The sequence below is a fragment of the Camelus ferus genome, chromosome 6 (genome assembly GCF_009834535.1).
Source record: "Camelus ferus isolate YT-003-E chromosome 6, BCGSAC_Cfer_1.0, whole genome shotgun sequence".
In the NCBI taxonomy this organism is placed as follows: Eukaryota; Metazoa; Chordata; class Mammalia; order Artiodactyla; family Camelidae; genus Camelus; species Camelus ferus.
Window position 1 is genome coordinate 80,420,754 of NC_045701.1, and position 24,541 is coordinate 80,445,294.

The following is a 24,541-nucleotide window of genomic DNA, read 5'->3' on the forward strand; positions in this document are numbered from 1 at the left end:
AAATTTTAAAAATTGAGAAAATTTTAACACGCAAAAGCAAAGATGTTACAAAAATGTTACGAAAATGGTATCTTTTTTAAAAAAATCTGCCTTCTAGATGATATACTGTAAGTCAAGGCAAAAAAGGGTCTAAATTCATCATTTCCTACAATTTCCACAAGTCGGACATACTTACAGGCTACACTGATTTAGTCTGTAAAATTTGTGTCGTGCGACACAGAGTCTCCACACATATTTTGCTGTTTCCATGTCTTCCTAGTAAATAAAATATGCATAAAGTAAATAAAAGCACGTCTACAACTTGATACAGAGCTTTTCTGAGAACATGACAGATTTGGGTGACATTATATCCAAGTCACTTTTAACAGACTGTGATTCTCATTTTCTAATACTGCACCCATTGTTCCAATGTTATAATTAGGATTTAAGTTATAAAGATAAAAAAAAAAACCTGCTCAAAGTGTGATTCTTGTATCAGTTTCAAAATGACTTAGAAATTTTAAAATTATGAAAATGTCAACTTTTATTATTGACAAAGAGCTACTCAAAGATATTTTAAACATTTGACTTAGAGACTCATAGCCTTTGTCAAGAGAACAGAAGTAACTATGAAATAGTATTTCTATAGAGCTATTCACTTTTCAGTGGAAATTAAGATTATTAGTGCTTACTTTCTCACCTACTTACAGTCCCTTAAATTTAATTCAAGATCATCAGATAGTATTCATCCAAAAACTCATTCATTCATTCAACATTATTTACTAAGCAACTACTTTTTGCCAAATTCTATTATGTGAAATGGTATATTATAAAATTTTATGCTTTATAAAACTATAATTTTAATGCTACCACCCAAACATGCACACAAAAATGTTAACTTCTAGGAAAAATATTCTATACCAGTTCCTAATGTTTACTCACAGTTTGAAACTGGATGGTCTCCTCTTTATTTGCCAGCTCTAGTGCAAAGAAGGACTTATTATGGGACATGTTAGCAATATCATGCCACCTAAAGAACGACAGACAGAAAAGGGCAACGTGAGTTCTCATGTTTTTACTGAGACAGAATATATGACCTTTCCTTCTTGAGCTTAACATATAAGCTAATGTTTTTTAATCATTTTAGAAAGAAAACAGTTGTTCTAATCAGCTAGCATGCATTTTCTAATTGAAGTGACCACAGCTAGTTGCAAAAAGTAAATGCATGTATACTAAATGAAGGCAGCGTATTTAAAAATGTAAAATCTATTTATCCTCATTTGCTGGACTACTTTGATCAAAGATCCCACTCTCAGCTGGTTGCCAATGCCTCCTTCATTCATTCAACAAACATTTTCAAGGGCACCAACTATGACGTATCAGAAATTGTGTTAGGTCCTAAGATACTAAGATGAGTAAGGAACAGTGCTTCCCCCAAAGGGGTATAGTTGGAGGGTGGGGCTGAGAGAGAGAATGTAGAAGCAAACAAATACTGTTAAATTCTGCAGGTATACAGGGCATAATAAGGCATAAAAGTAGAGGAGAGGTGCTCTGAAAGCTAGTGAAGCAGGGTGAAGATAAAGTTCAAATGCCAGGAACCCAAAGAGTGAACTATTCTGGGTGTGTTCACCAGGATTCAAACTCTGATCGCGAACTTTCTAACTGTATTTTACCATGTTCAGATTTTATATATCAGTATTTTATTATGTAACTATAATTTTATAAAAGGGAAAAATAGGTCTGGAAGAAAAAAATTTACCCCCTTTTTTGCTTCTCTATTATGTTAAGTTTTATTTAAATTTATTTAAATAAATAAAATTTATTTGTAGGAATTTGGTGTTTAATTGTTAAACCTAAAGATTATTAGCATCATATTAAAGAAGGCAATTTCAGAAATCCCTATCCAGCGAGATGAAGGAAGCCGGCAGGATGTCCCCAGTTTTCCTGTGGCCTTCTGAGCAATGCCAGGGCCCTGCCCTTCTGGTGCAGGCCAGAGCCATTTTCTGACCGCCCCCAACTCAGTATGCTGGGAAGACAATGAACAGCTTGGGGACATGAGGGCAATTGCCAAAAGGAAGCCACCTGACCCAGTGCAGGACAGTCTAAGCGTGGGGATCTGCTCCTCAAGTCAGGTACATGCTTCCGTGGTCATCATCACCATGGAGAATTCAGGGCCCAGAAGGTAGTAAAGCAAAGGAAGTGAAGGTAGAGATGTCAGCTTAGAGAAAAACAATCTGAAAAGGTAAAACTAGTTCTAAGGAAGAAATAGCAAAAATGGTTTAGAAAGTTTTAATAGTGGGGGGAAATTAAATTCCTCTTAATAAAAGAAGCTTTTAAGATGGTGATTAAGAGTCCAGCTTGAAGTGGAGAATCTGAGTCCTTGGTTATGCCAGTTCAGAACTGGGTGACGCTGGACAAGTCACAGCTTTTCTAAGCCTCAATTATCCCGTATGGAAAATGTGGTAATCCCCTCTGCTCGGAGTTGCTGTGAAGATTATCAGAGAAAACACACAGAAGGTATTCAGCATCGTACCTGGCTCATAATAATCAACCAGGAAATGGTAAACACAAAGGGACCAAAACACAAAAATGCTATGTTTTACCACTTAATGAAAAGAATATAAACTAAGTTTTTCATCAAGAGACAATAGAGTCAAAGTAGAGTAAAATTGGCAATATTTCCATGAAATGACACTTTGGATTTTCTAGACTATGGATTTTAAGGAATGAAAAGGCAGGGATTGAACAACATGGTCTAACTTACTATCTGTAAGATATAAATTGGGACACAGAATACTGAAAAGGAAATTAAATCACCTGCAATCTCACTGTTCAGAGTCGGCCACTGTCAGCACATTACTATATATTCTTTGTGTCCTTCTTACTAGATACATTCTAAGATTTCCGTAAACGAATAGCATCACATTTGTATAATCAAGAAAAAAAATGAACGTTATAAAAAGTAACTGAAGGGAGGAGGATATAGCTCAAGTGGTAGAGTGCATGTCTAGCACGCACAAGGTCCTGGGTTCAATCCCCAGGACCTTTTCTAAAAATAAATAAATAAACTTAATTACCTCCCCCCACCAAAAAAAAAAAAAAACAAAACCCCAAAAAAGTAATTGAAATTTGATTACATACTGGTATTTTAGGAATTTTTGTACAAACTAGAATCAGAAAAAGACCTAGATTTGCCCCAAGAAATAGCTCTAGAAACCAGAGCTCAAATGAAAAATTCACATCAAAACAAAGAATGGCCTCAGTATGGTAAGTAAAGTGTCACATATTTTTTAGCATTTCATAGGTACCCATCACTTTAAGCACTATTTTCTGCAACTTGGTTTTGAAGAATCTTATAAAAACCACCACGGCAGTGAGGTGGCATTTTATTCTAGGAAGGGCATGTTTCTATTTCCCAATCAGACCCGGGGGTGACTTACCTGTGAACGCTATAACTAGCATAGGTACTAAAAATACCACCAACAGGAACCACAGAAAGTCCACAGAAAGATGTCAGAAAAATACCTAAATATCACAGGAGGCCTTCCATTCTTATGTTTCACAAAGATGCCTTCGAGACACGCTCCGATGGATATGTCGCTGCCTTGGCTATCCTAAAAGGAGAAAGCACAACAGGAAACACTCAGGCGGCAGAAGCAAAGACCTACAACAGCTACATCTACTTCCCTCCCTGTGTTTCCCAGACATAGAATGTCCAGAAGACCTGCGTGAAGGGAAAAAGTCTGCAAGGTGTAAACGTGCCATCTTGTATATACGTATGAAAACAGAGTTGGGCTCCTTAAGGAACACTATTTCAAGAGCATTTCCAAGAACGAACTTCAAAACAGAAATGTGTTTTACTACAAAATTTGGTCACAAGGACCTCAGCTTTTAGGTTTGCAGACTTTTGCACATCTTCAGCCTTTGCACAGCAGGGCGCCCCTGGGCTTGCCCACTATTCGCTTAGAAATTATTCAGGTTACTTTTGGAGAGCCCAGTCCTTGTGCCAAGCTTACCTTCGCAGGGTAGCTCTCTTCGCCGTAGCCATCCATTCTCTCCACCTCCTGCATGTACAGCATTTCAGCATCAGGAGCAGTGAGCCCTCTGCAACCCAGAAGAGGTTAGCCAGATTATTCACAAAAACTAAAAAATTTAAAAAAAAACAACTATGCATCAATTTGGTGTAAAACATCATAAACATTTCAAGTTTCTAAGCATCTGTAGTTAGTTACATCAATCTATCAATATTTACTGAAAATCAACTACATGCAAAAGAACTGTTCTGAATCCCGAGGGTTAGTTATGTATGATCCTATCCCTTGTACTCCAGGCAGGCAAGGGGAAATGTAGGAAATAAAACAACTGCCTGAAAAACCTTCAGTGAAAGCTAGAATTCTTTCTAAACCACCGAAGTACCAGGCAATACTAAGCATTGTGAGCTAAATGCCAAATAGGTAAGTACTGGAAGTAAGGGTTAGAAGATGGAAATCCTTTTCAGCTCCAGTGACAGAATGACATGGGTGGGTGGGTACGAAGGCAGTGTGGGTAAGGACGGCACTCAGCTGCATGGACACCTGCCTCTCCAGCCTCATCGTCTGCTGCTCCCCTACACCACAAGGCACCCCACACTGTGACCAACCCAAATGGCACTTCTTTGAATAGCCCATATTCCCTCATGCCCCTAGGCTTTGCACATGCCAATCCCACTCCCCGGTATACCCCTCACCCACTTGTGCACCTGGTCAATCCTTAATATCCCTCAGGTCTCAGGCTTCTCTGTCACCTCCTGTGGTTGCCTGGAGCCTAAGTCAGATGCTCCAGCTCTGAGCAGATCCATCACATTCTGTGCACACCTCTCCCCTGCACTCATTATGAGCTGTAATTACTATTACAGTGGGCTGTCCTGCCTATCCCATAAGGCTCCAGAACAGGGAATATATTCTTTGATGGCAGGTCACTGTTCTATTTACCTTTGTGCCATAGCATCTGGCACTCTGCCTCATACAGAGTAACAGCACTAAACTATCTTTCAATGAGATGCACAAATGAATGAATGAAAATAACAAAAGACAGAGTGATGTGTGCCTGAGGGATTAACTATGCTGCAAGAAGAGGTTCATATGGACAGCAGAAGGTAAAGCTGGAATGGCAATATTTAACCAACTTGTGGGAAGTCTTTAATCCCCGGAGTAATGAACTCAGGCTAGCAGAAAGCAAGAAAAGACTTGTGACGTCTGAGGAGAAGAAGGGAAATAAGGTGAAAGGGATTATTTTAGAAAGATTAATCTTTTGTGAGTGACTGTATGGATTCGAGTGGAGACAGACTAAAGACAGAACGTTATTTTTAATGGGAGGAGATGAAAGACGGTTACAATTAGACAGACCTGGGTTCAAATCCCACCTCTACCACCTGTAACTTTGGGCAAGTTATTTAGTCTCTGTGAGCATGATTTTCCCAATCTGTAAGGAGATAATAACATTTACCTTAAAGAGTGGTTATAAGAATGTAATGATACATAAAGTCGTCGGAACTGCGTGGTACTCGGTTTAGACTAAGACCTAGCCTTCTCTAGGAGAGGGTTCTTCTTAAGGTCAATACACAGATTCCCAAAGAAAGTCATTGTCTACCCAGAGGCAGGGGTCAGAAAGCACCACAGTTCCCAGCACAGCTTATCCAGAGGGATGGAGGGGGGCAGGGGGTGCTGTACTTGCCACATCACGAACGAAAACAAGTCTCCCTAATCTTACATCAGCCTACACAGGGCGAGGTCACCACCAAAACTCTTCATACACGGCAGGAAGAACTGGCACACAGACTGGCTGCTTTCAACTTTCCCAGTTTCATCAATGATCAAACATGAACAATAAATGAGTTAACGTGGGTAAGAGCTCAGAGGAGCACAGAGTACACAGAGAGTGCTCTGCAAATGTTGGCTCCTCGGAACTAGCAGTGGTTGCAGCAGCAGCAGCAGCAGCAAAGCTCCAGGCTGAATGGTGTCAGCGCACGGTTCAAACTCAAACAGGCGTCAGTTCTACACTTCTTCCATTTCTCGGCGTTACCTGTATTTCTGATGCAGCAAGGCCACTTTTTGAGTAGCTTCTTCCAGTACTTTTTCATCTTGTAACCACCCCTGAAGAAAACACACTGCGGTGAGTATGTAAACAAGTCACCCAAATTTCCTAGAAGAATTCATGCTGTTACTGACTCTTGTCAACCAGCAGGCAAAACTAGGACTCTATTAATATGTGAAAGCTTTGCTTAAGTATGTAATTATAATCTAAGGAATTAAGTGGCTTCTGCTCAGGAGCCAAAACACTTGCCCTCTTCTCAATTCATCTCCGAGAAAGTTTCAGATGGTTTATTTCAGGTTGGTAACACATCCATCAGCCAGTGCCAAGCCCAGCACATAACAGCATCTTGTGTGTTCCCTGGCTGGCTGTGTGGACACTCAGGAGAAGCCTACCACCTCCTGTAGCTGTTCCAATGCACCGTTTTCCCCTCAGTTCCATCAGTAGGGACTTTAAAAACTAGAAGGTAGTGTCTTTCTTTCATCTACTCCTTAAATTGCTGACGAGAAACCAAATTCATTTCAGCACAACTTTATGAGGTTTTGAGCCTTCAGTTAAAAGCAAAACTTCTGTGTGGTTCCTCAGAAGCTGGAAATGAGTCCCTCTCTTTAAACTCACATCCAAACACAAAATGAGTTTCTCTGGCTGTGGCCCAGTGACCACAGATCCTTCAGTTTCTGTGGGTTTACAAGGACCAGAACACCACAACAGGGAAAGCCTCTGAGTTGCTGTTTATAAGAAGGAATTGATTTTTTAACTCTATTCCTGCCTAGTAAGTCTACCATATGGACTTCATTTCAGGGGTCATTAAGGGTATAGAAATAAACTGTTTATTAAAAGGCCCAATGTCAAAAGAATTCTTACCACAGGAAACAAGGCAAATTTCTGAAGGAAGTCCTGGGATTCATACTGATCAAAGTCACCAAAGTCAGCTATATAAAATGACAAATATTCACATGTCAATTATGTTTAATTGGAAGCAAATATGCACAACTAAATTCAATGTGCAGTAGGGCAGATGGTATGCTTATGATTTGGAAGTTTTCAGAAGTCAAATTTGCCTTACAGCTTATAAAGTATGTATTTTTAAAATATCTTTTTAAAAACATTAATTGGGTAAATTTATGTGTCTTGACTTAGAAAAAATGCCTTTAATAAAGTGAAAAAACAAGTCAAAATTACATACAAATGACTTCATTTTTTATCACTAAAAAATAAACAAAACCTACCCTATAATCACGTGTGCCTACTTATACCCAGAAAAATGTCAGGAAGAAACCAAACTGTTCATAGTAGTGATTGCCTCTAGGGGACAGAATTAGATCATCTAAACATGTTATAGGATGTATTTGTTTAGAAACTTTTAGTTGTTAAAAAAATTGACAGTTCAGCAAAAAACTTATGGAAAAATTAACTCTTAAAGCCAAAGACGACACTTAAGAAGATTCAAAGTACCTTGAAAAGGAATGTGGCTCCATATATACCAGGCATCTGTTTGTCTAGAAATGATACGTGTCTCCATGCCTGCTAGTATCTGAAGGGATTTTATTCATAATTCTTCTGATTAAATTTCAATTCCCAAGACTAAATGCCAGTTATCATTTGAAATAATGCCCATCGTAAGTCTTCCCAAACTATATTACATACACGTAAATATTTGTCACGTGAAAAATGACAATTAAACAACTCAAAAATACTTGTGAAATGCAAAACTATTTATTATGATTGATGCTCTATAATCTAGGACAACTATTTAAGAAACCAAACAAATGACGCATGCTTACAGTATAAGCAAACATGACCTCCTTGTTTGGTTGATCTTTCTTCCGAAAATACTAGCTAGCCGCAGACCCAGTCCTTGAACTAGAGGAACACAGCAGCATATTGAATGCTATGTGTGTGTGCGTGTGTGTGTATTTCCTCTCTACTTTTGGTCTGTTTGCTCGGTTGACATTTGATAACATGCTTAACGTTCCTGAAGGTTGAGGTAATCCACTGAGGTAACCCAAGCTCATTTTTCCCCACAAGGAAGCCCCTTAGATAACAGAGTAACATTTCACTAATGTAGAAAACTACTCTATAGTACTTTCTATAAAGTCAGTTACTTTAAGAATCCCTTGCTATTTCTGTTTGACACACATTTCAACCTGATAGATCTATTACATTATCAACTGCCGTTACTTACCTTGAACAGCTAAGCCTGCTAGCTGAATTGCTTGTTCTAATGTACAAGGAATGTTTCCTTCCAAGATATCTTTCTTCAGCTGTAGATAATACTGATACCTATTTTAAAAAAAAGGTCAGTTTTTAAATGTCAGTATCAGTATTATCCTCAATTAAGACACAATGCATTTTATCATAATTTCATAGAGGAGCATAAACTAGCCAAAATCTTAAGCTCAGATGGTTTCGAAGAATGACAGAAATGTCCCTGACTGTATCTATACCTGCAAACACATACACACACACACACACAATACAATCAAGTTATTGAGTCACTTATCCTTAACTGTATTTATTTCAAAGCTACAAACTACTATAATCTAGAAGACAGCTGGTCATCTGTCTGATACCCTGTAGTAAAACAGTCCCTGAGTTTTGTTCTTCTTAGACAGAGAAACAGAGAATCAATGGCCAATCTTTACTTTAAAAACTCTAATTAGTAACTTGGCGATGTAAGACTTTCCCAGCCCTGGAAAGTAAAGCCAGAAGGAACCAGTTCCTGATAATTCAGACCAGGCTTATATTAAAATACTCTTTGATGAAACACCAAACAGAATGGCTACTAAGATGCTTTCTTAATTCTCCTGTAATGGGGCTTTACTTCTGTTTATGCTTTCAACATATAGGGCACTAGTAACCAGCACAAGCTTTAGTCAGGCAGACCTAGATTAAATTCCAGATCTCCAACTTAGCATTTTGCCCGAACCTGGGCAAGTCATTATCTGTGGGTTTAAATTTTCACCAGGAAAATAGGGTACCATTACCCCTTCACAAGGCTGAACGTATCAAGGCATCTATGTAACAGTCTTAGCATGATACCGCTAACACATAGCTGGCGTTTAATAAACAGCTGTTGTCATTACTATCAGCAGTCATCTACTTTCAGCCAACCATCAATATTTCATCTGTCACTTCTCCATTGTGATAAAGGTCTACAGTGAAGATGTATTCTGCCTTCCTGTTATTTATTCACCTAGGTAATTACTAGGGCCTACTTTGCATCAAGCATTGTTCTAGATGCTGGGGATACGGTGTTCAATGAAGATCCACCGACCCTCTGCCAATACAGTCCACAGAACCATCTTGAATCCAGAATCTTGTCCAGGTTTGATGTCTGTTTATTGTCTACGAAGCACAACTCAGTTACAGTTCACAACTGAATTCCCGAGAGCCTGCGCGTCCTTACATCATCCTATTTTAGCTACCTCTGAGGTTTCCATTCTTTGTTTTGTCAGAACCTGACCAAAATACTACCCATTTTAATAAGAATCATTTAGATCCAACTTATCCCCTTCTACCTGCTTCGTAGCAGAATCTGTAGATTTCCCTCAATCGGCAAACAGAATGCTGGTAACTCTGAGATCTTGCCAAAGAGGAGACCTCGAAACTTTCTTCAGTGGCTCCTTTCAAACATCTACTTAAAGGCTGTATTTAAAGAAGTCTATCTATTGAGTATGCTGTCCACATATTCCACTCTCAGTATTCTTGGTTCTCTCCTTAAATCAAATCACTGGAAAGCAGCACATCTGGACCACATTAACTTAGCCTCTCACAGAATTTTTTTTCTTTTTTTGCCATACATTGTATTTTTGCTGTTATGAGAGTTGATTCCTCCACATTTTCTCATTGCTGGTTCAATGTCTTTTACATAAAATCCCCCCTGAAAATTTCCTTTTAAGTGATAATACTAGGAAAATCTGTCATGTTTGCAAACTGGGATGCTCTTTTTTATCAGATAATGAAGTTTGGGACTCATAATATTCCTTCTGTTGCCATGACTGCCGTGAAATGCACAGCTAAAATCCAGGCAGAGCCAGTCACTGACAACCCTCGTACTACCCTCCTGGCCACTTTCTCCACCATTTAACAGCCACCTTTTACTGATGAGGAGCTGGAGCTCAGAGATTATGTAAAACGCTCAAATCCACAGGGGAAGGCCCCACTGGGGTTTGAATCCAGGTCCAAATGACCCCAAAGCTCATGTTCTTAACTGCCACAAATCTCCAGTTAGAGATTTTTCTAGTATTTTCATCTTTATTTTTTAGAATTTTTATACTATAGTCCATAGAATACAATGGTTGAGAGCAAGGACTCAGGAGCTAGCCTGAGTTTAAATCTCAGGCCACTGCACACTATCAACATGGCCTTGGGCAAGGGAGTTATTAGCCTTTCCGTGTCTTGGTTTCCTCACCTACAAAACAGAGATAGTAACAGTACCTACCTCGTAGGATTTGTTGTGAGAATTAAATGAATTAACAAGTAGAAAGAGCTTGGGATAGTGCCAAACATACAGTAAAGAACAGAAGTGGTTGCTTTTATTATCTTTCCTTATATTATCCCACTGTCCCTAAAATCCTTTAATGGAAGCAACCAGGATATATATGTGTGTATGTGTGTGTGTGTGTGTGTGTGTGTGTATTACAGACCATATTATATCTTCAATAAATGTTTCAGTACATGAGTCAAAGTGGTCCGCTGCTGTTTTCTCCTTTTGGCTCTGCTTCTCTCTTCCATATTTGTATCTCAGATCTGTTCTACAGTCAAGGCATGCTCATCCCTACAACCTGATTCTGGATTTTTGGTTTTTTGCATCTTTTCCCAATAATCATCTGTGAACTCGGTACTTAAAAAGAATATTTCACAAACACAGGGCAGTACCAAATTCTTCCATCCGCTGGGCAGTGTGTTAAATATTGTTCGAAAGGCAAAGTTAAAGAAAATATGGGTTAAAAAAATGGGTTTAAAAATCTAAGAAAAAGATATGTATACAAATAACTATAATGAAAGGCTATGACAACTGCCATCTTGACATAAGTACAAGCAAATTCTAGGACGGAGCTCATTCCAGCCTGACGGGGGGAGAAGGGGAGGATGTCACAGAAGCTTTATCAAGGAGGGTGCCTTTTGAACTAAAATTCAGATGAACAGGATTCCAGTACATAAATATAAAAGACAGGGGTAAGGCACAAAGGTGAAAAGGCATGCAGCATGTTCAGGACCCTGCAAGTAGTGAACTCAGCTTGGCTTGAAAGTAATGTTAAAAACAGGGTTAAAAAGATAAGGCAGTTGTGGATTTTGGAGAATGTGAAAGGCAGGCTCAAGAATGCAAATTTTATTCCTTGTTTTTTTTTCTCTTTATCTTCAAGGGGAAAAAAAAAAAAAAAGACCATTCAGTTCCTCTATGCCATTCCCTCATACATTCTTCCCCTTCTGCCTTTGTCCCGTCTAAGTGCACTAACTGGCCAAAACCCCCTGACCTCCAACACCCCTCTGTCTCCCCACTGACCTCCCCCATCTGTGCATACACGGTTACTGGGGTCAGAACTGGAAGGGCCCTTCTTCCACACATTTCCTTGATGAGTAAATACAGATTTTGTGTCTAATTGTTTTTTTAAATCTCTCTCATTTCACTGTTACAAAGATCAGAAACAAATCAACAAAAACATGACAGACGACATCACAATAAGAAGAGTTCACAGCCAGGATGAAAACATCATTCTGTCCTTTAATCATTCCCTTGTGCCTAGTGAACCCATAACTCGTGCAACATGCAGTAAAGCACATACCACATACCAGAACCTCCATGTAATACTGTGGCTAAAAATGTGGGGCGAGAGGGCAAAGTTTGGCCTTATCTCCTGACTTCAACCTTAGTTTCACTTTTTAATCCCACTAGATTTCCTAAAAACAAACAGCACATTATTTCTTACCTGGTAATCTCCTGCTGCAGCTGGGAAACAGAAGGCACATAAAACACCACTCCAAGGTAGACAGTAGGTTCCAATGCATATTTATCCAGCTGCTTCTTTAGAGGTTTTTCCAAATCTACCCACCGGCGCTGATTTTGCTTGTTGTAGTACCAGAGGCTGAAGTAAGTGATCTGGAAAGAGGGAAAGTCACTGAAGGAGGCAGAAACGCCCAAAAGAATTGCTCTAAACCATGACCTGGGATCAAGTGACCACAATCTCCTACTGCTTCTCTTCTCAGAAAGGGACCACAGCAAAACCTGAAGGGGGAGAAAAGGCCAGAGCTACCCGTATCTAGATACTCATTCAGGAAATAGAAGCGAAAAGTCAATTATCCTTACAGACAATTTCTTGAACCCTGCACAGAAAAACGCCTAGACATCAGAATGCAGCAGGTGCTATACAATCTTACATAAGTTCAACAAAAAACATACTGAAAAAAAGTTTAGTTTTTAAATTATCAAGATACCAAATATATAATAATTAATATTTTTTAATAAACATAACTGGGGTTCTACCTAGTTGAATTCTGACTAGATTAGTGTTCATCCAACTTATCACTACACTCAATTTTGGCTTCTATAAATAAATAATTTCACGTAAATATTACAAATTCTAGTAATAAAGATGCAATTGCAACACTTTTTTGTCCCTCAAAGTTCATTAGATACAAATTTAAAGCAACTATAATGCTGTAGGTAAATACACATACAGACAGATACAGTTACACACACACACACACACACACACACACACACACACACACACAGAAAAGCTATACCTAAAGCAGTAAAATAACTTAAGTGTCTTACCCAGAGGTTTACAAAAAATACCCAGATATTAGCATTCAGATCTAGGGGAAGGGTATACAGCTCAAGAGGTCCTGGGTTCAATCCCTAGTACCTCCACTAAAAATAAATAAATAAGTAAATCTAATTACCACCCAACCAACCCCCCCAAAAAACATCTCCGATCTCAGCTGATGTGTAACGAAACTGTTCAGGTAAACCAGTCCTAACCCTGGGCTTGGTCATCACCTTAAAGGGTGCTAATGCACTTAGGGGTTGAAATGACAGCCTTGGGTCCCTGCTAATATTCGCCTCAAAATCAATTTACAGACCAAGGCAACTGGAAAAATCACTGCTTTGTTCTAGACTCAGGAGCAACAGTGTCGAATAGAACTTACTATGATGATGGGACTGTTCTGGATCTGCACTCTCCAATGTAACAGCCACGAGCTACATGTGCCTATCAAGCACATGAAATATGGCCAGTGCAGCTGAAGAACTAAATTTTTAATGTTACTTAACTTTAATTTACTTAAATAGCTGCAAACATCTAGTGGCATTGTACTGGATAATACAGCTTTGGAGTAACAACAAATAAAACGAGAAATAATAATACTCAAGCTACTTCTTTAACCTGTAATCCTCAAAAAAAAGTTTTCAACTTACAGAGAAAAAGAGTAATTATATGAACATGTCCTCTATATTAATTTCATCTTATAATTTTCTACAAGGAAAGAAAGACCTGTCAATAGAAAATGTTGCTTAAAGTCTGAAGTCCTGTTTAATTTCTAACACTTGCTAGCTGTGAAGTGGAAAGAATCAGTCCAACTGAGTTTTCTCAGGTGTAGAATAAGGTAATACCTCCCTCATAATTCCATCATGAGACCTAAATGCAAAACATATGAATGCATTTTGTCACTAGAAAACCGCTATTTTTTTTTGTTTAGTTTTACCTACTCTGCTAAACACCAACAAAAACCAATTAAAAGACCCTGCAAAAAAAAAAAAACCCTCTTCTAATTACATTTATTTAGATTGATTACAACATAATACATTTCTGTTCATTTTATTTGTGTTTTGTGTTCTTAGAACTGGACTGCATGTATCATGTTAGGTCTATAACACATACCACTGCTATGCATTTAATTCTACAAATATTTATTTTTTGCCATAAACACAAAAGACAAGTGGTACAGTGCATGCCTAGCATGCACGAGGTCCTGGGTTCAATCCCCAGTACCTCCTACAAAAATAAATAAATAAGCCTAATTACAACTCCCCCACAAAAAGTTAAAAAAAAAATGCAAAAGACTAGGCTTTCTTTAGGATCTAAAATTGTTTTGGTCATAATGGTATTTCACTTTTAACCAAAATTGAAAGGTCTTAAAAATACTGTTTATATACATTATTTTTTCCTTTAAATCTAGTTGGACTTGAATGCTCCAAACACAAAATTTTAAATAGAATTATAAAACTACAGGTTTATTATATAATTTGTGGTTGCCCCTTTTGCGAGCTGATCATGACATAATTATAAGAAAATACCTGAATAATCTACTAACATTCCAAATAAAGCACATTCTGAAAGAAATAAACTCTTAAAATATGTTAAGTGTATTTATTTTAGCAATGCATTTATTACTCATGTTACATATGGATAGAAAGTCAAAAAGAAATAGATTTGTGAAATTCCATAGTTTTTCACAGATTATATACCTATAAAGAAGTAGAACTTTAATTGTGCAAATAGCTGAATATAGATTTAGCAAATTATTTGCTGATTAGCTATTTTAGATATAGGAGAGTATAAGATTTTAGACATTTGAACATTAACCCATTTTATGTTGCAGTAAAGTATCTGCTTTGGTACTTGTCACTGTGTTCAAGTTCTATCTTAAGCAGTAGTTAAGGTTAGCCAAACTAAAGTTCATGTCTTGTAAAATACTCCCAAGGAGGTATTATATTTCTAAAATTGCTGCTAGAAATGTTTATAAATGTATGAGTAACTAAAATCTCATAACACTACAATCCTTGGATTCAATGCTTTCTTAGAATTTCTACACATACAAAATAAAATAACAACACCTGATTCCACAAGATTTTTTAACTGTAATATGGTTTGTTTCTAAGACAGGCATGTAGAGTTTGAGCAACAAAATACTGTGATTAAATTTTCATCAGGCATAGAATTGTTTGTGTAAGTCCATTTGGGGGGATTTGTTTTGGATGATAATCTTGAGAAGCTGGGTAATTAACTTTTCAAAATAATTTAAAACCCATCCATAAAGCAAACAAAGGGCGGGAAAAAAATCAGAGACAAGTAGAGAACATTTCCTTCCTCATTCTATAGGCCAGCATTATCCTGATATCAAAGCCAGATCAACGACACCACCAGGAAAGACAACTATAGAGCAATATCCCTCATAACCATAGATGTGTAGATCCGCAACAAAATACTAGCAAACTGAATTCAACAGCACACTAAAAGGATTATACACCATGACCAAGTGGGATTCAACCCAGGAGTGCAAAAGTGGTTCACACAAAAACCAATCAATGTGATACATTACCGATATGAAGGGAAAAACACAATCAACAAAATTGACACAGAAAAAGCATTTGACAAAACCTAATGCCATTTCATGATAAAAATACTTAGAAACCTAGGAATACAAGAGAACTTCTCAACTTCAAGAGCATTTATGAAAAACCCACAGGGAACATGACACTAAATGGTAAAAGAGTGAAAGACTTTCCCCTAAGATTAGGAACAAGACAAGTATGCCCATGCTAGTCAACGGTGCACTAGAAATTCTAGCCAAAGCTCCAAGGCTAACTATAAAAGGTCAAAGAGTGGGCAATGGCCAACTTCCTGGGAATCCCAGCCCTTTTCCCAAGGTAGTTAAAATGGTCCTCCCACTTGTTAGCATATGAAGCTACCAAGCCCATAAAAACTGGCAACACGAGCCTCGTGGCCACTTCTCTTGCTCCCTCCTCTTTGGAGACGGCCTGCACTCTTGCCTGTGGAGTGTGTACCTAATTCTACTTTAACCTGAGCACCTAACCCCCACACCTTGTGGCCTTTCTTTAAAAAAAAAAAAAGTCCCTATCAAAAGACCAAAAACTAACAACGACAAAAAAACTCCTCAAGCCAATAAACTCAGCAAAGTTCAAGGATTCAAGATCAACTTGCAAAACTCAGTATGGATTCTGTACACCAGCAACGTAAAATTCAAAAGAGAAATTAAGAAAACAATTAACTTATAATAGCATCCAAAAGAATAAAACATTTAAAAATAAACTTAAACCAAAGAGGTGAAAAGATGTGTATGGTAAACAATACAAAACATGGCTGAAAGAAATTAAACGGAAAAGTTCTCAAATGGAACACTTAGTATTGTTAAGATGGCAACACTATCCAAAGTGACCTACAGATTCAAATGCAATCCCTACCAAAATTTCAACAGCTTTTTTCACAGAAATGGAAAAACCAATCCTCAAATTTATGTGAATTGCAAGGGACTCCAAATAGGCAAAACAATATAAAAAAAGAATAAAGTTGGGAGATCCACACTTTCTAATTTTAAAACTTACTGCTAAGCTACCATAATCAAAACAGTGAGGTACTGGTATAAGGAGAGACATTTAGACCAATGATACTGAATTGAGTCCAGAAATAAACCCATGCTTTTATAGTCAATTGATTTTCAACAAGAGTGCAAAGACTATTCAGTGGAGAAAAATAGTCTCTTCAACAAATGGTTCTGGATCAACTGAAGACCCACAATTAAAAGAATAAAAATTAGACCCTGACCTCACACCATATACAAAAAATTAACTTAAACTGGATCAATGTCCTAAATATAAGAACTAAATCATAAAACTCTTTGGAAGAAAACATAGGAGTAAACCTTCACAACTTCATGAATTTGGAAATAAGATTCTTGAAGTGCCAAAAGCATGAGCAACAAAAGGAAAAAACAGATAAATTTGACTTCAACAAAATTAAAAACTGCATGCATCAAAGGACCAAATCAAGAAAGCAAAAAGACAACCTACAGAATGGGAGAAAATATTTGCAAATCATATATTTGATAAGAGTCTGGTATCTAGAATATGTAAAGAACTCACACAACAACATCAAAAGAACAAACAACCCAATTTTAAAAATAGGCAAAGGAGTTGAATAGATATTTCTCCAAAAAATATATATAAATGGCCAAGAAACATGAAAAAATGCTCAACCACCCCATCTTTAGTGAAATGCAACTCAGAACCACAATGAGATACCACTCCACACCCATTAGGTTGGATATAACTTGAAACAGAAAGTAAGTGTTGCTGAGGAAGTAGAGAAATTAGAACCCTTATACACTGCTGGTAGGAATATAAAATGGTTCAGCTGCTATGGAAAACAGTTTGGCAGCTCCTCAAAAAATAAAACATATAATTACCATATGACACAGCAATTCCACTCCTATATATTCCCCTCAAAGAACTAAAAATAGGTGCTCAAATAAATATGTGTACACACATGTTTATAGCAGGGCTATGTGCAATAGCTAAAAGATGGAAATAACCCAAGTGTCCATAAATAGATGAAAAGATAATCAAATTATAGAATATACATACAATGAAGCATTATTCAATAATTAAAAATAAAGTAGGGGGTGAGTATAGCTCAGCAGTAGAGCACACGTGCTTAGCATCCATGAGATCCTGGGTTCAATCCCCAATACCTCCATTAGCAAAAAAAATTTAAATTTTTTGAAAGTTAAATAAATTAATTAATTAAATAGCTGCTCTATTGAAAAAAAAGTAGATGTACGCTACAACATGGATAGACCTCAAAAATATCATGCTAAGTGAAAGAAGACAGACATAAAAAGTCACATTCTGCATTATTCCATTTAAAGGAAAGATCTAGAATAGAAAAATCCATAGAGACAGAAGGTAGACTGGTGGTTGTTGAGGGGTGAGAGTATGGAGGAATGGGGACTAACTGCTTATTGGGTAGAGGATTTCCTTCTAGGGCAATAAAAAAGCTTTGGAACTAGATAGAGGTAAGTAATATGAATGTACTAAATGACATCACATTATTTACTTTAAAATGGTTAACTTTCTGTCATGTGAATTTCATGTTTGTGAATTTCATCCCAAAAAAGGTAAGATCAGAACTACTCATAATTAAAATCAAATAAAGAATTTAAAAACTTTCCAAAAAAATACATCAAATTCAGTTTATTTGAAAAAGTCTAAAGGAAAAAAAATGAACCAGAAATAGATGAACCTAGTCATGGGTTAATTATATTTCCTAATATCTATACTTAGGTCAAGATTTTGTACAGTATGACAAGTGCCTGGCAAACTCAACTATCTGAACACTGAATAGGCAAAAATGTTTTTGAGTAATTAAAAAAAATTTGTCAAAATCTAAGTTGCAAAATACATCCCCTTGACAAAGAAGAAATTTCTCCTTCTCTTTTACCCAACTTTTTTTTTTCTAATTATACACACAGTTGTTAATGAGTTGAGTGATTTGGCTATCTAATTAAAAGCAGATTAAAAGAGGACAAATTAAAAGGAAAAGACTCGTTAAACAGCATGTTGGCAGGAGCAGGAAGTGATGGGTAATACTCTTTCACCAAGAAAGGACACATACAAACAAAAATCCTTTCAAAAGAAGTTATAAAGAAATACAAAGGCACAGTAGTCCGCAGTTATTTTTCAAAGGAACAAATAAGTAAACATTACTTAGTGTTGTGTTTAACAACAACCACTGTTGCTAATGATTAGTCAGTGTCCTTTTGTTTAAGATGGGTAGAGAGGTTTATAAAGTTTTCTAAGTACTGTCCTTAAAAATAGTTTGGATAAAAGAGTACTCCTTGGTTATTAGGCAAAGTTAATAATGAAAGTTGTTTCATTTCCAAAATATGGTTAGAAAAACAACTTATTTTATATACAGCTTTACAGAACTTGAGCCAACTGAGGTTTCATTACTTCACTTGTAAGTTCAACCATATTCTCCAAAGCTATGAAAGATACTTCAATTTTGGCTGTTTGGGGAACTGCTGTTACTTCTATTTCCTGTAGGGGGCTATGCCTGTAATTCCAATAGCTGCCAAGTGCACAGACTGGTGGTCCGAAGACTTGGCTTCTGAATCCTGGTTCCACCATTCACCAGCTCTTAAGCAAATCACTTCCTCACTGAGTCTCAGTTCATCCATAGGGAAAATAACACATACCTTACCTTCCTCAAAAAGTTATGGTGAAGTAATTTGTTAAGTTATAACTGTGCTGATAAAAGCACTCATAATATTTGCTATGAGTATATAAGTTTAGCAGATAGGATCTCTTCAGGTGTGTCTGAGAAAATAGAACAAAACTTGAGTCAAGCATGCTTCCTCCTTGAAGATATACCTGTCCAGTAAATCAACTACACTTCAATTAAAAATTTTTTAAAAATTTACCTGTCCAAATAATCATCAAACTAACATCTTCTTTTATTTAAAAGTTACCGGGACCTTTCACTTTTTTTTTAAAAACACAAAAACTTTGACACAGACAGGCCCCCTGTGTACCTGAAATTTCAACTATTACCAGTCAATACTTGGTCTACAATAGTTTCTCAAAACCATGTGTTTTTCTCTTCCTTGAGTCCAAATTTTTGGGGCTATGCATGTCCTGTATTGTTTATGGGCTTGGTTGAATTGTAATAAAAATTTCCCCATAAACCACCCTTTTGGTCCATGCCTCCCATCACTCCTTATCTAACTTCCCAGTCCCCTTCCCAATAAGAAATTTGACCTCCACTTAGCTTCTCTTTCTCCACAGCTCCATCTACTCCCACTGGTGACCAAAGCAAGTTGACTTGGCCTGTGGGAACCTCATTCCAATAGAAGCCTCTAAATATCTGAAGCTTCTAGCTTCCTCTAGATCAAGCCTCAGTTATCACTGAATAATTTTTGTGAAACTTTTGCATTGTTGTATGTTTACATTCACCCTTTCCTATTTTGTTCTGAACAAACACATCAGCAGTTTTCATAAAGTTATTCAATGATTTCTTCATAGTGATTTAAGTGTTCAAGCTACTCCCCTAAAATTATACAGATAACTGTTCCTGCTATGCAAACTACAGTAAAAACAAGTTACACGGTTACAAAATCTGCCTTCTTCCCAGACACAACACTTTCTTTAAGTAAACTAACATTTACTCTGACAACAAGGTGATTTTGATAATTCAGCTTTCTGTCCAGAGGAAAAGATAGTTTACAAATTTTAGAGCTTGGGTAAAATGTGCAGTGCCCAGATCACAGTCTTTTAAAGAGACGCCGGCTATTAAAAGCAGGTCCAAATCCTGTCAGAATGCAAACCCTTACCTAATTCAAGTCATTTCTTGTCTAATTATTTTAAGAGTCTTTTTAGTTGCACTATTTTTAAAGCAGAGTAGAGGGACATACAAATTAGCCAGAGGGTTTTTTCAAGCCACCGATGCACTGAGTTTGATAAAAGTTAATCCCATATAAAACTGCAACTATACTTTTACCCTGATGCTTTTCTTAGACAAGGCAGAAGTCAGAAGACTTTTCATCAGGAGAGAGATGAGAGGAGATGGCACTAGATAAAGTCTATCCCAGGCGAGATCATCTAACAAGGGTAGTTAACAAGTATTAACCTGATTCAAGTCTCCAGCCTACCTCTACACCATGCGTGCTAGAAATAATGAAGCTCTCTGCTTCTTCCTTCTGACAGTGTGGTGGTCACAAGGCCTCTAAGCAGACAGTATGTTTTTCTTTTCTGTTTAATTTCAATCCATTTTCTTCTATCGTTGGTCAAATAATATACTATCTATTTTACAGTCAAGGTTATAATATATAATATCACTGTACTCTACACATAGGAAGAATCAAGAAAATAACAAAAGTACATCTTAGTCTTGAAATTATACTGAAACTTATTAAACTGAAGCCCAAGTAACTGAAGTCCTCAGATGACCAGATTTTGTTGTTGTTGTTGTAGCGTTTAACTTTCAGGGAAAGAGTAAAATGATACGCCAGTTTCTTGAAAGAAGGTCCAGGGCATGAATTGGGATTGCTATCTACATACAGGTCTGCTCATATCTTTCCTATTTACCGTCCTGGACAATAAGATGCTATGAAGAAACGATCCTGAAACACAGTAAGATGATTCTTCAAAAAAATATACTGTAGTTTCTAAGAAAAATGGACTAATGTCTTAGAAAGAGTCACGTATTCATTCACTGAATATTGACTGAAAGCCTGCTATGTGTCAAACCCCGCTCTGGGTGGTGGGGACACAGCACTGAACAAAAGGACATAATTCCTGCCCTCACGTAACTTACATTCCAGTGGGAAGAGAAAGACAAGCAAAATTACATGGTAAGTCAGATACTGATAAGTACTATGAAGAGAGATATTCCATTATAAGATTAAAACAACATCAACCACGTTTTTAAAAATGTAAGCTAGAATTAAATGGGAAATTTTAGTAGGTACAGCATTTTACTACACAAAAATGATAGAAATAACTGGAATGTGAGTGCACATACTTCCAACATCGAAGGCTGATGGCCTCTACTTTGCACCGCCACATAGAAGGCCCCCTTGTTTAGGGCCACACGACTGAGGGTAAGCCACAGCCTCCCGTTCTTCAATCATTTTAGTGAACTAGTTTATCATAGTACAGGACCATTTCTTACATCCTAAGAAAGGAATTAGATCAGTTTCTCTTTACCCAGATCTCCCAAATTTGGGCCTTTGGCGGCTTGCTTATTAGTTTAATTCACAAATGCCTATGTTTTAGGGCAATGGATAGATAGCAGCGTTCTTGGGGAGGAGGGTACAGCTCAGTGGTAGGGTGCATTCTTAGCATGCATGAGGTCCTGGGTTCAATCCATCAAAATAAACAAGTAAATAAATAAATCTAATTACCTTCTTCCAAATCCATATATATATATATATGTAAATAATAATACATATGTAAATAAAATATTTTTTAAAATAGTAGCTGTTCTCTTTTTATTGAGAAGACAGATAACCTCAGTCTAATTTGGCCTATATTCCAGTTTTTAGATTTCAATTAAGTCACAGGAAAAAAAACTTTTTTCATATTTTCTTGAACTCAAGTCTTAGTTATTCCTTCTATCTTGTCTTACCATAGATAGTGGTATGAGCAATATTTTTAGAAGCTGTAAACACACAACGTAAAAATGAAAAGAAGGGCTGAAATCTGTATATTTGGGAATAGCTGCTTGTTCTTCTGACATTCACTTGTCAGGTTAAAATGATAGCTGTTTCATGTTATATAGAAATAATTATGATGTCAGAGGAGGAGGGCCATAGAAAGATAAAGGGAATTAGGAGGAGAATGTTAGAACTATAAGGGAATGTGGGCCTTAATATACTTTGAGAAAGGATCTAAAGTTAATACCTATTGCTTAAAGATTACCCAACATATCTTCCATTGCCTTAAAAAAAATTACAGCAGCTCCACTGTTCTTAAATTAGTATTACCATAAAAGAGTTGAGGATTATAAAATCAAGGAAATCACTTTTATGGTTAAAATCCTAAACAGATACAAACAAAGAAAACTCAGACTTCTGTTACCAAAAGCTATACTTGTTTTCCTCATTAATCAGTTTGCAAATCATGGTTTCATCATACAAGAAATAACTCCCCCCCCATATAGTTATAAGGTGACTTTCTACTTACAGCAACTACTTCTTTCATATATACAAATACTCCAAGAAAAGGGTAGAACTGTTTCCCTTTTTAGTAAAAAAGCTATTTTTCCTTTTTTATTAATAATATAAAGTTCTGTTTAATAAAGGCCACACTTAAGGTTCTGATAGATTTCCTTTTAAACTGTGCTCCTCACTGAGGATCAAGGCCCCGGAGGTAGGGGTGGGTGGGGGGAGGGGCATACACAACTCAGAAACACACACTCAATATTTCTTAATTATTTAAGTACTATAATGCAAGTTACATTTTATTCCAGGAAGTGCTGCTTAAAAATACATAAGGTATTTTCACTATACTTAAAAGCAGCAGAGGATGAACCAGCCATTAGTATGTATGTGCTATGAAGGATAATAGGAATTATCCTCAATTACCCTATATCCAACTACCCTATATATATTCAAGGAATATAATGATAAAAGCCTCAATGAAAAAAACAGACATAAAGGTTAAATGATAGAATCATGACCTGCAGAAGAGGAATTCAAAACATATTAGCAATTTACAGCTGCTCTATCCTCATGCCTCAAATTCACAGATTGTCAAACAGAAACACTTCTGTGGTGTGAACCGCTGTAACAGGTGGAAACACACCTGTGTGCACAGCAGATAAGTCACAGTGATCCAGCTCCACCGACAAAGGCAGCAAGCACTTCAGTGCGTTCACTGGCCTGGCACTTTTTCTTGTCTGGATGCAGATTCTGACTCTAGAAGCCCCCAAGTTCATCCAACAGCAGTGCAACCAGATCTTGCTTCAGAAAACGTCTCAGGAGAGAACTCTCCTGGGTATATCTCATCAGCCTAATCCTTCCAGCTCTGCCAGAGAACAAGGTCATGAATGGCTTCTTATCAAACAGCTTGGCCCTCGGCACTTCAGACATTCCCAGCCGGGTCCCAAGGCCTTATCATGATTCATGTTCCTGCTCAGGCTCATCCTTCTCTGCCTTGACGTGACTTCAGAAACATATTTTAAGCAAAATAAATCGTAGTAATTAAAACAAAAGATAACAAATCTCAAGAATACTTAAAACAACCTCCATCAGATTTGAGAGGCTGTACTGTGCTAAACTGTCCTTAAGGGCACGAGCTTCGTGGCAGGTCGCCTGTCACTGGCCCTAGGTCACACACTGGGAGGAAGGATGCTGATCCAGGAGCCAGAAGAACCAGTCCCGTTGTGATTCCTGCCACAGACCCGCGAGCGAGTTACTTCACACCTCTGTGTCCCGGTTCACCCAACTATAAAATGCCTCACTCACAGGATGGCTGGGTTTTAAATATTTAAACACTTGGAAGAGTGTCTCACACACAATAAGCTCTCAAGTAATACTAGCTCTTATCTTCAGAGTTTAAGTTCCCTTAAACAGTATAAAATTTCAATTTACAGCGGCTTTCATATAAAATTCTACACTTAAATGCTTCCTTCACTAACAGGGTTTTCTCTTTGGCAACTTTTCCTTTTTTTTTTTCTTTCCTTTTAAAATAAACTATCAGAAAATACCAGCACTTGGATTGCTTCTCTTTAAGAAAATGGCAATGGTTCGAAGGAAGAGCAGTGTGTTGTTGAGGGAAAAGTGCTAAACCTGGAGCTGGAAGGCCTGAATTCTAGGCAGGGGCTGTCACTTACTAGCTGTCCCAGCCAGGCACTGGGGGTCCTGGAGTGTACAGTGAAGTTTGCACTCTAGGGATGGGTGACAGGTATTGTACAAGAACATGTAATTTTAGATCTATTCTTCATTATTAAACATGCTTCATTTTTCTTTCTGTTATATACTGTAATACAGAATTTAGAACTATTCTCTTCCTTAAGTCACCATTCATGCATAAATCTGACTTCAAAATATATGCCATTAATAAAAATGCAAACAAGTCAAATATACACTTGTCTAAATATTATCTGTAAAGACAAAATATGGGAGAATGAGAATTAAGGTTATTTTCTAGATACTTCACTCCAAACTCTGGTATCTCAGTGGTACA

At 37.2% G+C, this 24,541-nt stretch overlaps 1 protein-coding gene across 1 annotated transcript in view; it reads right to left on the bottom strand.

Annotated features, from left to right (window-relative positions):
- Positions 1–24,541, bottom strand: part of PTPN21 (protein tyrosine phosphatase non-receptor type 21) — a 63,838-nt gene that overhangs the window by 25,834 nt on the left and 13,463 nt on the right. The window contains exons 3-10 of the mRNA XM_032482477.1: positions 11,982–12,151; positions 8,234–8,331; positions 6,913–6,980; positions 6,040–6,110; positions 3,996–4,083; positions 3,505–3,593; positions 922–1,009; positions 176–255 (exon numbers count right to left, since the gene is read on the bottom strand). Coding sequence (XP_032338368.1) covers positions 176–255; positions 922–1,009; positions 3,505–3,593; positions 3,996–4,083; positions 6,040–6,110; positions 6,913–6,980; positions 8,234–8,331; positions 11,982–12,151 — 752 coding nt within the window. The remainder of the gene's footprint in view (positions 1–175; positions 256–921; positions 1,010–3,504; positions 3,594–3,995; positions 4,084–6,039; positions 6,111–6,912; positions 6,981–8,233; positions 8,332–11,981; positions 12,152–24,541) is intronic.